The 15,770-nt window shown below is 36.5% G+C and overlaps 1 protein-coding gene across 7 annotated transcripts; it reads right to left on the bottom strand.

Moving 5' to 3' along the window:
- Nucleotides 1–1,637: 1,637 nt before the first annotated feature.
- Nucleotides 1,638–11,638, bottom strand: LOC117400302 (transformer-2 protein homolog alpha-like). Of its 7 annotated transcripts, none has more exons than XM_034000050.3 (9): nucleotides 11,451–11,638; nucleotides 9,199–9,332; nucleotides 8,771–8,936; nucleotides 6,994–7,047; nucleotides 6,484–6,672; nucleotides 5,898–6,013; nucleotides 5,056–5,205; nucleotides 2,851–2,921; nucleotides 1,638–2,254 (listed from the first exon to the last, which is right to left on the bottom strand). In XM_034000050.3, the coding sequence occupies exons 1-9, from the start codon at nucleotides 11,484–11,486 to the stop codon at nucleotides 2,244–2,246; spliced, it is 927 nt and encodes a 308-aa protein (XP_033855941.1). In that variant the 5' UTR covers nucleotides 11,487–11,638; the 3' UTR covers nucleotides 1,638–2,243. The 7 variants fall into 7 exon arrangements, with proteins under 7 accessions (XP_033855941.1, XP_033855939.1, XP_033855938.1 ...); XM_034000048.3 differs by having other exon boundaries at nucleotides 6,484–6,684; nucleotides 11,451–11,637; XM_034000047.3 differs by having other exon boundaries at nucleotides 5,056–5,208; nucleotides 6,484–6,684; nucleotides 11,451–11,636.
- Between the last annotated feature and the right edge of the window lie 4,132 nt (nucleotides 11,639–15,770).

Here is a 15,770-nt window from a genome sequence, read left to right as displayed (position 1 = left end):
ATGTGTATGTATGTCTTGTACAGCGCACTGAAACCACTTGTGGTCTGTTGCATGCTTTTTTTTAAATTCCAAATTATATATATATATATATATATATATATATATATATATATATATATATATATATATGCTTTTGTTCAAAATAACATTACAAGAATGTGTACTTTTAAGAACCGTGTTTTTTTAAATGAGTAATATATATATATATATATATATATAATTTAACGTGCGTTATTGGGCTTGCTTTGCTTACAATTGCAATCATTACCTCATGAAAACAATAATTATTCAGCTTATATATTAGATATATATAGAGATATATTTACTATATTATCTTTTTCAGCTGTCAAACATTCTCAGGTGAATGTGTTTAGTTAGCTATGCCCCATTCAATTAAGTAACTGGTCTCCCGGGCAATATGACTGGCATTTAATATAACCAATGACAATGCGTAAAAATTTGGAAACTGTTCTTTATTGGCTAATCTCTTCAAACCAGCAAAAATAACATGGGAGCAGGGAGATTCAGAGATAGTACATTAGGACTCCTTTTTGACTGATGTACAAAGATGTCTCAATATGAACACCAATTTGCCTTTGTAAAAGTATTACAGTATTAAAACACGTACTGGTGTCTCATTAACCCACATCAAACAGTAGCTCTGGCAGAACGTTCAAATAATGGTACAGTGCTTACTTGATAAAGATGTTTGTGTCAATATTAATATATTTGTTAAACCTGTTTTATATTTTTATTGTTTGTTAACAAGTCTTTAGCAGTTGTGCTTGGCGTTATCTCGGTCACTCTGCCCTGGACAGCCTGCCATCAGTTTTGACGTCACTGTTACACCCACTAGTCACTGTATGTATGCAATTGCCTTTCCACTTATAAAAGGGCAAGTCTAAATAAACATACATCAGTGGGAATGCTTACAGGCCAGTGTCTTGTACATACATACAAAAACAAAAAAATAAAGTTGGTTGTTTTATTTAACAAATACAAGCTTTAATATATAATATTTAGATTATACATTTTTTATTAAAACACCACACTTAGTTGCATCCAATTCCAATTCCTGTCTTGTAAGCCTAGTTTTAAAAATGGAAGGAATCTGGACTTACCAATGAGACCCAGTGTATTTCACATTACTAATCCACCTCTCAATTGACAGTCCGCTTGAGACAGGCCCAGGGCTGAGTTACAGTGGTGTTCATATAAAGATCCATCTTACAGAAGGGGGACACTAAGTGAACCTGAAGCAAGCCAGTGCCTCACCTTTCATGAACTGTTGATCTGCCGATACCACTCCATTTACGAAGGGGAAGCTGTTTAGACTGTGTGATTTGGAGGTATCATTCCATGCAAACTTCCTAACGTTATGGTTGGCCAAATCTTTACTGTGGTAACACACTGTACATATCTAAGTATGGTTAAGTTTAGGTAGGCATGGTAAAGACACTGGAATGTGAACTGACTGGAAGTTGGATGGTTGCCTCAGTCCATACCCTGTCTCTTAAATACAAGTGTAGTTAGCTTGCTTGAGGCTTTGGCATGGCCCACATCTGACAGGTACATTTTGAAATCAAAAGGTGTAGCCTACATCTACATGCACTATTTCAGTTTTAAATAAACTGACATTTTTAGTTTTCCATGTTTATTTGGCAAACAAAAAACAAACAAACAAGCAAGCATAAATCCATAAAATATACCATCAAAATAATTTCCTTTTAGCACATCCAAGTTGACACTGAAATGTATACATTTATTTAACATGACAATATTTGTGCTGATAACTGCTACCATTAGTAAGTTAAATCCTATGTTCACATGCCCATAAGTTGCAAGGAGTAACATTAAAAAAAAAAAAAGAATGTCACAATACATAAAACTTTCCAACTCGTAAATTTAACTTAGAAATCAAGGAATAGAAAATGTAGCAGTTTATAGCTTTTTATTCTGCATGATATTTTTTCAATGTGTTTTACAAATATGCAGAAAAAACAGTAAATGCAACTAAATGCATTATGATCATAACCTGACTAAGAAAAAAATCTTAAAACAAAAAACATGACCTTTCTGGCAATCATACATTTAAATTGACTATAAATCAGATTTAAAAAAAAAAAAAAAAAAATGATCGTTTTCTAGAACTCAAACTTTACAATGTCATTAGTAGTTCACAACAAAAAGTTCAACCTTCCAGGAGGATCAACAATAAATCTCCCAAGCTGAATCTATCCTCTTTAGTAACGTCCTGAAAAGAAAAAAAAAAAAAAAAAGAATTTAACCATGGTTCATGAAATAATTGAACTAACAAATTGGGAAGGGGCCATTACTTCCAAGCACCTGTCATTAAATTATTAACATATACCCAACATTTACATTCTAAGATATAATGCAGCATGGCTCAGGAACAGAGGCAGTGCACAGAAATACATATTGTGCATACCAACATAAATGTCCAAACCAAGTTTCACAATTGGATGACTGGTTCTATAGATTTATCTAAAAGATGTGACACATACATTTGACTTGTGCAAAATGCAAAGGGATTCAAATTGTTACCAGCCTTCTATGACATTTGGTAGAAGGCTTTTTTCTTTGTTTCACATCATGGTTATAAATCACATTACATTGCAACTGTCAATCCCATAAAATTAAATAAATCAGTATTTCCATGTGTAGAATTTAAACTAAAGCTGACAAGGGCCGACCACGAAACAGCATCAGATGGTCTTATTTACAGCTGGTTTGCAAAAATGTCTCCAAACAAATGCAAAAGAAAATCTTCAGGTTTGAATGATAAGTTCTGAAGTCCTTTACTTTATGTAACAAAGACCAGATACTTACGAGGACTGTAGGAACGAGATCTAGAACGGGATCTGCATCTACTGTAATAAGGAGACGGAGATCGCCTCCGACTAAGTGAAAAAAAAAATTATATATTAAAAGCAGGATAAACACATTTAGGTTGTAGTTTTAAAAAAAAAAAAAAAAAATGCTGCAGTTCTTCTGGGAAAGACCAACAGAAGACTAAGGATGTCCGAATGTGTTATTTTTTTTGAGCACACAGGTCCCCCAAATGTACAATGCCGTGAAAAAGTAATTTGCCCAGTCTGATTTTCTGCATTTTTGCATATTTCTGACACTGAATGTTATCAGATCTTCAACCAAAACCTAACATTAGATAAAAGGGACAGAGTGAACAAATAACACACAAATTTGATACATATTTCATTTATTTATTAAAGGAAGTTATGCAACACCCAATGCCCCGGTGTGAAAAAGTAATTGCCCCCTTAGACTCAATAACTGGTTACGCCACCTTTAAATCAAGAACTACTGGAAGCGTTTGGTTGCAGTTATTGCTGCTAGTCTCTCAGTGCCATGGAGGAATTTTGGCCCACTCCTCCATGCAGAACTGCTTCAAATCAGTGACATTTGTGGGTTTTTCGAGCATGAACTGCTCGTTTCAGGTCCTGCTACAACATCTCAATGGAGTTTATGTCTGGACTTTGACTAGGCCATTCCAAAACTTTAAAATTTCTTGTTCTTCAACCATTCTGATGTAGACTTGCTTGTGTGTTTCGGATCATTGTCTTGATGCATGACCCAGCTGCGCTTCAGCTTTAGCTCACGGACAGATGGCCTGACATTCTCCTGTAGAATTCTCCGATACAGCGCAGAATTCATGGTTCCTTTAATGATGGCAAGGCGTCCAGGTCCTGATGTAGCAAAGCATCCCCAAACCATGACACTACCACCACCATGCTTGACCACTGGTATGAGGTTCTTACTGTGGAATGCAGTGTTTGGTTTTCGCCAGACATAACGGGGCCCATGTTGGCCAAAAAGTTTCACTTTTGACTCATCTGTCCATAGTTCCAGACCTCTTGAGGATCATCCAGGTACTTTTTGGCAAACTTGAGACGAGCATTCATGTTCTTCTTAGTGAGCAATGGTTTCCGCCTTGCTACTCTGCCATGAATCCCATTTTTGCTCATTGTCTTTCTGATGGTGGAGTCATGAACACTGACCTTAGCGGAGGCGAGAGAGGCCTGCAGATCCCTGGATGTTGTTCTAGGGTTCTTTGTGACTTCCTGGATGATTTTATGCCTTGCTCTTGGAGAGATTTTGGCAGGACGGCCACTCCTGGGAAGATTCACTACTGTCCCAAACTTTCTCCATTTGGCCAATATGGCTCTGACTGTGGTTCGGTGGAGCCCCAGAGCCTTAGAAATGTCTTTTAACCTTTTCCAGACTGATAGGCATCAACAACTTTTTCTGGAATTTCTTTTGTTCGTGGCATGATGTGCCTCTAGAAACTGTGTGCTGACAACTTCACTCTGATGGTAAGGGCCAAAGTTAGTCAGATTTATATTGGGCAGGGCTGGCCCAAATCAGGCCTGGTTGTTAACCAAAGTACTCAAACAGCTGACCCTAATTATCCCTTTAATTGGGTTGAGTTAACTGGGGGAGGGGGGGTCAATAACTTTCACACCTGAAGAATGCATGTTTGATACACCAAACTTTGGTGTCATTTTTTCTCTCAGACTCCCTCTATATACTACTACAACCCACAAAAAAATCTGACCAAATATAATGTGAAAAATGTGCAAAAATGCAGAAAATCAGACAGGGGGCAAATACTTTTTCACGGCACTGTATATGGACTGAACTGGGGTGTATGCAAAGAGTACACATAGCTTATTTCAGGACTTTAGGGTGAGAATTTGCAACACATTCCAAGGGAAATGTATCTGACCTAGAATTAAAATGTGATTCTCTAAAGTGACAAATATTTAATATAACTACAGCAGTGATTAAAACAATGGTTTAAATTTTGCTGTACTGTGTTTGCCTAAAGTCAAATTTCCCTTCACATAGCTAACCTATGTCCAGATGCAACATGAATAACTGTTCCTGTTTGTCCCTTATTTTCCTTTCTGGAAGATGGTTTCAATTACTGTAGCACCATATACTAAAGGCTTAAACACTGCATTTAAATGCAAGATTATACAAGAATGAGTTGTACTGTAAAATGGAGATAGTCACCTGTATCTGTTATCGTACTCGTCGTATCGGTCATAGCCTCCTCGGTCGTAGCCTCCTCGGTCGTAGCCTCCTCGGTCGTAATAGGAATCACGGCGACGTCCTCCACTACTACTACCGCTGCTGCCACCACCACCACTGCTCCCACCGCTGCTGCTGCACGAAAATGAAACAATTGTGAATCTGTAACACCTAGCTTGTGGTCTTCAGTCTCCTCTGAACTGGGCTGTATTAAACACTTACTAAAAGCAGAAATTGCATGGTCACATTGAAAATTCATTCTCTACAGTTATTACACCAAAAATATTCCTATATTTAAATAAATACTTACCTGAACAGTAAATGCTAAATTGCATAATATTTCATTTTTTATGTCCACCTTTTAAAAAACAGTATGTGCCATCAGTAAAATATCAAGTAAACGTGTGACAATGATAGCAAGGCGACATTTACGCAGCGGTTTCTGAAGGACACCTAAACTGGTTACTAAGCAACCTGGCTCAGAGCTTTTAGTATGTCAGTTAAAATGACACAAACTGTCAGTAAAACGCAGTATTATTTAAGAACCATTAATTCATTAAAATTAAAACAAGAAAATACACACATGGTATTGAAATAACATTTCATAAACATTCAGGGAGTATCCATCATTTATTTATTTAATAAAAATTGTAGTATTATACCGCTTCTACGCAGCACCGTAGCAGAACCTCCAAAATTGTAACCTTTGGCATCTATGCTATGGAAATACTCTGACAAATTAGTACAATTTAACAGTAAACCAATGCTGAAGAAATATTTAATAAAAACAATGGTGTAATTTAAAAGCTTAACTCTTAACTTACTGAGTTGGCCTTCCCATGTAAATGCCAGGAGTAGGAGTGTGGGCCCGTTTGGTAATGGAGTAATCTACACGTATCCGCCTTCCGTCAAGCTCCATTCCATTGGCACGTTCCATTGCCTGGAATTGAATTAGCGAGTTAAGTTAAAATCAAGGAACACCGGTTTAATTCCTAATTATTTCTACTACTGGTTCCTTCGTGTACATCTGCAAATTAGACTAATATACTTGAATAGAAAACCTGTAGCGATACTGCACTAATGCAAACAAAAAAACGATCATACTATACTCCTTACTGATCTCCTTATATAAAGCGTCCTGACTATCTCAAAGCACAGAATATTGTATTTATTATATAGCTTTACTTTCCAAAAATTCACTTGATAGATGGGCAAATTGGTAGGTTAGGTTGAGGTGGACTAATCCCAACACAAGCATCCAGTAGCTTATTCACCAATCACAAACACTCATTGCAAGTGAGTGGATTGAACCGTACATTTCATCCCCTCCTGTTTTTTATTTTATTTTGTATTTTATTCACCCAGTACGCAGCTTATCTGAAGTGCAGCATTAAAGCCTGCAAAACATACCTCTTTGGCATCATCAATTCTTTCGAAGTACACAAATGAAAATCCTCTTGACCGTCCTGTTCTCTGATCATAGACAACATTCACGCCAGCCAGTGGTCCGTACCGGGAAAAGACTTCACGCAGGTCCCTCTCAGTTGTGTACAGGCTTAACCCAAACACTCCAAGACAGGTGTTTGGGTCAGGATTTGCCTGGTGGAAAAGCTAAAGTTCTGAGTTTTCTACAGTAAAGACTGAGTGCTTTCTCAATCACATACATGCATCATTAAAACACATTTTCTTAAAACTAGGTAACACTGAATCATATAAACTTAAATAGCAAAGTGTGTTGCAAAATACAGCTTACTAAAAAAATCCCCCCCCACTTGCTTTTGTGGGCAACTGCTGGTCAGTTTAATAACCCCTTTCATACAAAATATATTATTTTTGCCCCCATTCACTTTTATACAAATCGCATCAAAACTGACAAACTATCCAAAGTTTTTTTTGATAAACTCATACATTTTCACATACCCTGGCATCACTATGATTGCTTGCCTCTTTTTTGATGTCATTGCTGAATCTTGTCTGTTGATATAAAAGGGGTTATTAAAAATGGTTTCACATCACAATTGTATTATGGGCAGGAACTAAACTAAATTAGGAAAATTAATCTGTTGCCTTTTAATTAAGGCTGTAAATTCTGTGCATGTATTAAACGAATCTCACACATGTATGTATGTATGTATGTATGTAAAATGGTCAGTTACTTCAAAATTGAGGCACTTGAAGAATCAGTGGTACATCCCACAAGTAAAACTGAGTTAAGCCTTAATAATTCTTTTGATTAAATTTCACTTATTGAAGGAGATTTTTACTGTGCCAGTTGAGTACTCCTCAAACCTTATGATTAAGGCTACGATTCTCCCACGGAGAAAAAAAAAAAGTCCATGAAATCTTAACAATGGATGTAAACACACTTGATTAGGCACTCTCTTATTCCCTTTAGAAAATGCAGTGTCATGCACTGACAATACAATTCTGCAAGTATCTAAATTGTTTGGTTGTGTATACACGCAGCATTTACATGTAGCTATGTAAGTCAGCAAATTAAATAGAAGCAAGCATAAATCAGCGACAGCTAAAATGCAGTTTTCTGTAAAGACAGAACAAATGGATTAGAGAACAGATTTACCAACTTAAAGGCTTTCTTTACAATGCTGTTTGTTTCAGAATCGTGGAAAACCCTATTAAAGCCTAGTTTATAAAGTACTTCTGTTGCATATGAATGCGATACATCAGGTGCAGACAGTTAAAAGATGTGCAGCTTCACTATTTGCTGGACGGGACGCATTGTGTCAGAGCCCTTTTGACTGTGCAAAGTGGTTGCAGCTGTTCACACTTTAAATACAGACTGCATTCGCAAAATTTGATAAATATACATGCTCGAGTAATCCCCCCCCCCCGTTTCCATGTTTAATTACTCGAGTTGGCTCCCAATTCGGGCGTGACCCTGAATTCTCTGGTTCGATTTCACTCTTCAGGCTGGCCTGAATTCAGGCTGGAAGGAAATTGTATCACTAAATGTCAATCAACTGTTGTAGGGGGTAGGAACATACCGTATAACGGGACACTTTGGTTGGCATTCGGCAGATTTGCTACCTTGGGGGATTGACTAACTGCCGTTTTTCACTTCGCACGGTCAAAAAAATGCAACAATTCTGCATTTATACTTATAATTTCAAAATGATTTAAATAAATGTTTCTGTAACATATGCAAGCTGTGTTTTTATTATTATTATTATTATTATTATTATTATTATTTTTGTGTTTTGAATATAATAAACAGCAAAAAAAGCTTTAGTGTAGTTTATTCATGTTGAGCCCACAGGACCAGCATAGGCACATCTCAATAGCGCAGTACAAATACAAAGAGACATTTACTAAGATAAAAATAATACAAAATATTTTTAAAGATTTAACGATTGTATTGATTTTTTAATATTACATGCAGGACAGCCACTATTAGATTGTTCTACCGATTAATCTACCGGTTAACCAAGTAATGCCCATAAATTAACCGATCAAAAATTTGAATTGAATGTCCATCAACTCGAGTATTGGTAGAATTCAGACCAATTCGAGCGCACTCTATTCGATTCGAGTTGGCTGTCCATGGAAAGGAGGTATAATTCTAACTTTCTGCACAGGGTTGGAGAAATTGCGGATGTACAACTTTTGCATATCAGAGACCTAAATTCTGACTTGAAAGAATCTCATGTTTTAGATGCTTCCATTTTGCATGACATACCCTGCTGCCTGCATGTCTGCGGCGATTTGACATTGGGGAGGTGCTCCGGCTCTTCTTGCGACGGCATTCCGGCGAGTAAGAGCGGCTCCTGGATTTCTTCCTGTGCGAGTGTGAGCGGGACCTTGAGCGTGAATACCTCCTGTGAGAATGCTTCCTAGAGCGCGACCTGGAACAGTACACAGCAATTACTGAAATGGGGTGACACACAAAATACACCAATGAAAGTCACTCCAACAGCGCGCGCGCGCATATATATATATATATATATATATATATATATATATATATATATAAAACCATTACTGACCAGTACAGAACATATAAATAATGAACACACAAATAAAGGTTACAATACTTGCTGTGTATTTACATCAGTAGATGACTACATTTAATTGAATAAATGACAGCTATTCAATTTTGTCCCTTACCTTGATTTGGACCTTGATCTTGACCTGGACTCGGATCGTTTTGAAGCTCTTGAAGGACTACCAGACGCAGACCGACTCTCAGACTTCACACGCACTGGGCTGCCACAATCAGATTTCGATGGAGAACGGGATCCCTAATATTACAAGGTTTTGTTAAATACATCTTGCGCATATATAGGTTCAATTTCTCAGTATATTAATACTTCACGTGCTGTAGAAAAAGAAAATTGTTAATCTTACATCATTTGCATAATTAATCACCCTTCACATGTTACAGTGACAAGCTATTTTACAGTCCCTTGTGTTACACAAGTTCCCTATTTATACCTGATCACCATATTGTATACTATATTAATCATGCATTTTTGGCTACAATTGGAGCATACAGACACTTTAACATAAACCATACATTTACTTAACCTAGGACTTATTCATTCTTCCAGATTCTTTTAATGCTACGTCTCTCAGGCTTTCTACTTTTCTTCATTCTTCATTTTTCATTTTCATTTTCATATTCCGTGTTTTCTTCCCCAAAATGAAACCATTTCATGTAAGACTTAACAACGCATGTGCTTCTATCTGACCATTCTTCTGTTCATTTTTTCCCTTCACATTTTATTTTCTGATCTTTAACATTTTTCATTAGCCTTCTTTTATCTTGGATATTCTTCCACATTCTTGGACAATACTCTTCAAATTCTTCACGATCAATAACCTTAATAAAAAAAGAACATTCAGTATAATTAAGCACATGGGGATCAGAAGAGAACTCCCTACTGGGGTTTTGCTATCTACGTTTAAAAATTGATTATCCAGCAGGAAAAACAAGTCTACCTATTTTCATACAATTTAAAAAGTTAGACAGGATATTTATTAAGCCAATATATCTATATACATTTTTTTTTATTTTTTTTATTTCCCTATCAATACGCTGGACATCCCCTTCTGTGCAATCAGATAATAGTTCAATTACCCAAACCTTTGTGGTTGGTGGACGTGCAATAAATAAATAAATTCACTAATTTCGAAGAAACTTAGTAGACGCTAGAGAACTTTTTGTAAGTTTAGAGCTGCATACAATTATAGTGATCTGAACATAGAGCTACCAATTTGAACACTTCATAGATAAAAGAAAAGGACAGTACTTTATCGTAGATTCTTTGTTTTCTCATTTACCAGGGCTCTTTAGTCAATAGAAATGGTGGTTGTAAAGTCACTTCACCACATTGTCCTCAGTGGAATAAAATGAACAGAGCAGAGGGCAGCAATGGTGTTGCTAACTATGCCCCACAGCCTTCGGATACTAACGGTAGATAACTGCGTTCCCACAAGGAGCCGGTAAACTCTTGCACAATGCGATTTTACTTTATTGCAGCAATTACTTTATTATTGAAACCCTGTCCATTGCGGATTCTTTATTTAAAAATAATGTAATTGTATGATACCGCCATGATTAACGATTCTTTATAACGTTACCTACTGCAATTACAGTTGTATGCCTACTTGTAATTAGCTGTGTTTGCTTGCATTGCGATAAAATAAACAGAAGGCATTGTAATGTCAAATTATTAACTAAGACAAACAAAAAAACATACCGATCAACCCAAACCCGGAAGCCATTGTCAGTGTATGTTAACCCTCGCAATTTGCCACTGTCCCAATGAAATTTTTATTTTCAACGGAAAGTACTGCGGTACAGCTAAACGTATTGTGGCAGGCTCGCCATCATCTCCTTGTCATTTAAATACTCTATATTTCAATGACAGATACACACACCACTGGGCTCACATGTAATTAAATACAGTATGGCATTACATACTGTGTATATAACATATGCGTCAAGACGTATTACAAAAATGCACCATATTAATTATAGGCTTCAGTTATATAAGGTTTACCACCTCCTCTCCAGATCTGCAATACTATGTTACAAAAACCGTCGATTGCGGTATGTAAAATGTACTTGGCTCGGTGCGTTTACGGCCTAGTAGTACAGGTGCCATGTTGAATATTATTAAATTGTTTGGTTTGTTAAAATATATATTTATATAAAATAACTTAATTGATCAGATCTGTATTTTAACATGTTTTAATACTAAATATATGGCATAAAGCTAAACTTGTATATTGACTGGGTTTGTTTTGGGGTTTTTTTCTAACGTTTGTGCATCGAGCCAGGCCCATCTACAGAAACAAAGCGGCTCGAAAGAATACCGTAGCTAATGAAACTCGTTTTTATTGTTATTACTTACTCTTCCATCGAAGTGTGAATCCTCAACGTCGCTCATGGTGATCTGAAATTTGTTCAAAGGCTAACCTTGTTAACAGAGGAAAAATAACGTACACAGAGAGTGATACGTGTTGCCCAAAACAACTGCGTAATAACTCCAACACAGAGGACAAGCTCGATAAAATGGCGACTTGTTCTCCTTAGTTTATATTTATCAACTGCAGTCGAAATGGGCGTGGTAAAATGAGAACACGTCATAAAGACGCTATCGCGAGAAAGGTTGTGATATTGTACCGTATAATCACTTATAGGGGCATCTACTTTTTGTATGTGTTAGTGATGCGTTTATGCGAGATAAGCGCACCAAAAACACAGAAGTATCCATGGGCATTTTAGAAATGGAAACACCGAAAAGCAGTATGATGTTGATACAATGTATTCATTATTTTATGAATGTAGAGTACACATTCTTAGATTTATTTATATATTTTAGAATTTGACAGAAGCTTTTTTGTGTTGACCGCGTCATTGAGTTAAAAGTTCATAGACAAAATGATGCTAGCATATCAACATTGACAATAAATGACAATCAATATTTCATTTTGTTACAGTCCAGTCATCTTTTTAATTCTCAAGTTGCCTTTCATTCCTGCAATACAAACATTGTTTGCAAACATATGACCAAGCGTCAGCCTGTCTTTTCACATACACAACAAAATCACCTGCCCCGTGAACATTCTGGAACAGTTTAACGACATCGGGAGAGCTGGCGGCCCCTTTAAGACTCCCGGCGGACTCTGTGATGGACAGGTGGTGGAAGCGCTGATTGGACAGGGGGGCTGGGAGGCTTCCGCCAACCATATTCTCGGAAGGGGAGGGCGGGACTGTATAAGAGGGATGCCAGGCTAGAAGACGGAGAAGGAGACAATAATCGAATTGAAAAGGTAGACTGAAAAAAGGTAATTGATAAACCATCCCTGGACTCTCCGCCGAGGCAAGCGAGAGGGAGAGGGAAAGAGAGGGGGCGACTGGTTATAAAGAGAAGGGAAGCCGGACTCAAGTCCGAGAGAGGGACGGCTTCTGGACTTCCTGTGTCTGTGTGTTTATGACCCAACCCCCACCCCCCTTATTACCCGTACTCTTTCCTATCCACATTATTCTGAATAAATACTGGCGTTTACTCCCTTCTCAAATCAACTTGATCTGTCTACAATCAGGATCCCACCCCAAAGAAAACAATACAATATGTTGTTCCAGCTCGTGTCGACATTTTTAACATAATATATTTATAACAATGACATTTTATAACACAAGATGATAATAATAGTGTGGAGTAGTGGTTAGGGTTCTGGACTCTTGACCGGAGGGTCGTGGGTTCAATCCCAGGTGGGGGACACTGCTGCTGTACCCTTGAGCAACGTACTTTACCTAGATTGCTCCAGTAAAAACCCACCTGTATAAATGGGTAATTGTGTGTCAAAAAAAATGTGATATCTTGTAACAATTGTAAGTCGCCCTGGATAAGAGCGTCTGCTAAGAAATAAATAATAGGCACCCACTGATAATACATTTGACAAATAACTAAATATTTTTCTTTTGATAAGAGTAATAGTGTTACATTGTCTCCTGTAGTATATCTTAACACTGAACTGTTTCAGGCTCAGCTACAAGACCAGACTTGCCTTACAGGTAACCCTTTATGTATCAAATTAGAACACTCTATATAACAGTACAATATGGAGTGTTGTGAATAGTGACCCCCAGCTTCCACTGCTCTTTACCTTCTGCCAATCACTCAAATATGTATTATTCCATAGGCTGGTTAGGGCTAACAAAAATAACAATAATACATTGCTCTCAGGTGTCATGTTAAATGGATCCCTTGTACATAACTCGTTTTATTGCTAAACAAGTTCAAGTTTATTAGGATTACAATAAAAAAAGTGTTTTTTGTTTCTATCGGAGCTCCTGGAGTTGTTTTTATTCTTGCAAACCAGTTATTTTATTTGAATTGAAATCAATGGAGAAATGTATTCTTTTGAAAATGCATGATTGTTTAAAAATGTGTCAGAGATCAGCCTCTTTAGCACATTATCTGTTGGAACACATCAGTTGCCTTAGCAACCACGGGTGTTGCTAAAACATTCAGATTGTTTTTCTCCATGTTAATTGTTCTGATCACTGGCATCTGTCAGATTTTTAGCACCTTTTAAATTTTTAATTGTGCACTGAATGTTGTGACAGCTTTCGGTTCCAAGCATTTACTAATGTGCTTTTCAATTTTAAATGAAAAGCTCAGTTTGTTTGGCTTTGTGCTGCACTAGTATGTACACATCTCCAGACAACGCAGGTCGCCTAGATTAGTTATTTACCCAAGACCAGTCGCTGTGATGGGACTAAAAGGTGGTACGTGAACAATCAATTTAAGTAAGAATAGCAGGGCGCATCAAGATCAAAGTCAGTTACAGTACATACTGCTTCTGCTCAGTCTGACTAACCGAATTAGTCACTACAGGCTGCTGTCGCTATGCTGTCAATGGGACTGTTTGTAATGCTCTATGTTATATTATCACGTGATGACAGGATTTGGAATTCAAATGAAAGTGGAAATCAGAGATTACCCTTGTCATGTAATCTGGGTTATACTGTAAAAAACACACACACATTAAACATGGGTGAGGGAAGCTTCTGTAGTGCTTTTCCTGCAGTTTAGTTACAGACTCACAAGAGATTGATGTAAGGACTTGACTCACATGGACACAGAGATTGATTATCCAGTTCTTCAGATCCCATCATCCCTGTCCACTGCATGTGTCCGATAGGAACCCCACCCTGCCACCACACGTCTTTCCCACTTCAATATGTTCCAGGTATTTGGTTTCTTTTCAGTGTTGTATTGTGTTTAACCACAACTGCAATTTTAATGCAATTTAAGCTATATAATCAAAATAGATGTATTGACCATTCACGAGTCTCACACATAATGCTACATGAAATCAGTAAAGAAAAAAAAAAAAAATAATAATTTTATCCTTAGGATTCTCAGAGCAAATACATACACAGATACAAAATAATTAGTTATGAATGAAAAAAAAAACTACCAATAAAAACATTAAAACAAAATGAAAGTACATAGTAAAATGTGTAATTAACAACCACAGTGTTACACATATATTATTTAGCAAACTGTTTGATTTGTCCATCTATGGTGCCAGGCAAGATATGTCATAAACACAAACATAAATGCCATACTATATGAATGTAAAATACTTTACAGGGTTAAGTTTACAATAACTAAAAACTTGACAAGTGAAATATGTGCATAAGCCCATCATTCTTTTAGGTAAACAGAACCATTCTAAATGATTTTACTATGATGTACAAGCATTATTAATTAATGAAAAAAAAAATTGTTTGGGAAAAAAATAAAATAAAATAACTGACTTGTGACATTAAGACAAAACACTTCTCAGGGTCATGATTTAAAACTTTTAAAGTTAAAAAATGATGGTGGTCCAAATCAATCTAGCATAACAAACAGTATATACTCCCCAATATATTAGGGGTGGGTATTGGGACTGAGGATCTGTATTAAAAGACAATATTGTGATATATTGTGATACATATTGGAATTCAATGCCAAATGATGCTGATGTTGATTTTTTGCTACAGAAATCTACATATATAAACTGCTTTTTGTCATTTTTATGTAATTTAAAGTATTAGAATGGAATATGACAAATTAAACTCTCATATGAAATGCCCAGTATGTGCTCCCAATTTGAAAAACAGTGCTGGTTTGAAGGCAATTTAAAATTCTTTAAAAACACTGATTTTAAAGGCAATGTTTAAAATTATTATAAATAATATCTTTACTTTCATTATATTAAACATGTTTTTCAAAAGTCCATCCTATGACTGGACATAAACACAGGCTTAAAGCTGCTTTATATATCAGTCAGTGCAGAGACCCGGGGTTTGGAATAAACGACTGACCTTGCTTTTAGGATTTAATATATATTACAAAAGCATAAATAAGTGCCACACATTTATTTTTGTAATGTTATAAACTGTTTATTTATGTATCTGCTTTGCTTTGAATGCAGAGCGGGGGGGAGGACATGATATACTATACAGAGCATCGTGATGACTGAAGTTCTGCACTAGAGATGACCTCATAAATCAAAAGGAATAGAAAAAAACATAAAAACATGCACTGATCAAAGAGGAGTATCCTAGCAGGCGAGACGCATTACCTGTTAAATGTTATCTCAAGTTCAATGTACAAATAAAACATGAATTCGTATAATTTGTTTTAGCAAAATCAATATTGTAATTGCCG

This window comes from Acipenser ruthenus, chromosome 4, assembly GCF_902713425.1.
Source record: "Acipenser ruthenus chromosome 4, fAciRut3.2 maternal haplotype, whole genome shotgun sequence".
Lineage (NCBI taxonomy): Eukaryota > Metazoa > Chordata > Actinopteri > Acipenseriformes > Acipenseridae > Acipenser > Acipenser ruthenus.
The sequence above is the reverse complement of the archived record's forward strand: the minus strand, read 5'-3'. Positions and strand labels throughout refer to the sequence as shown.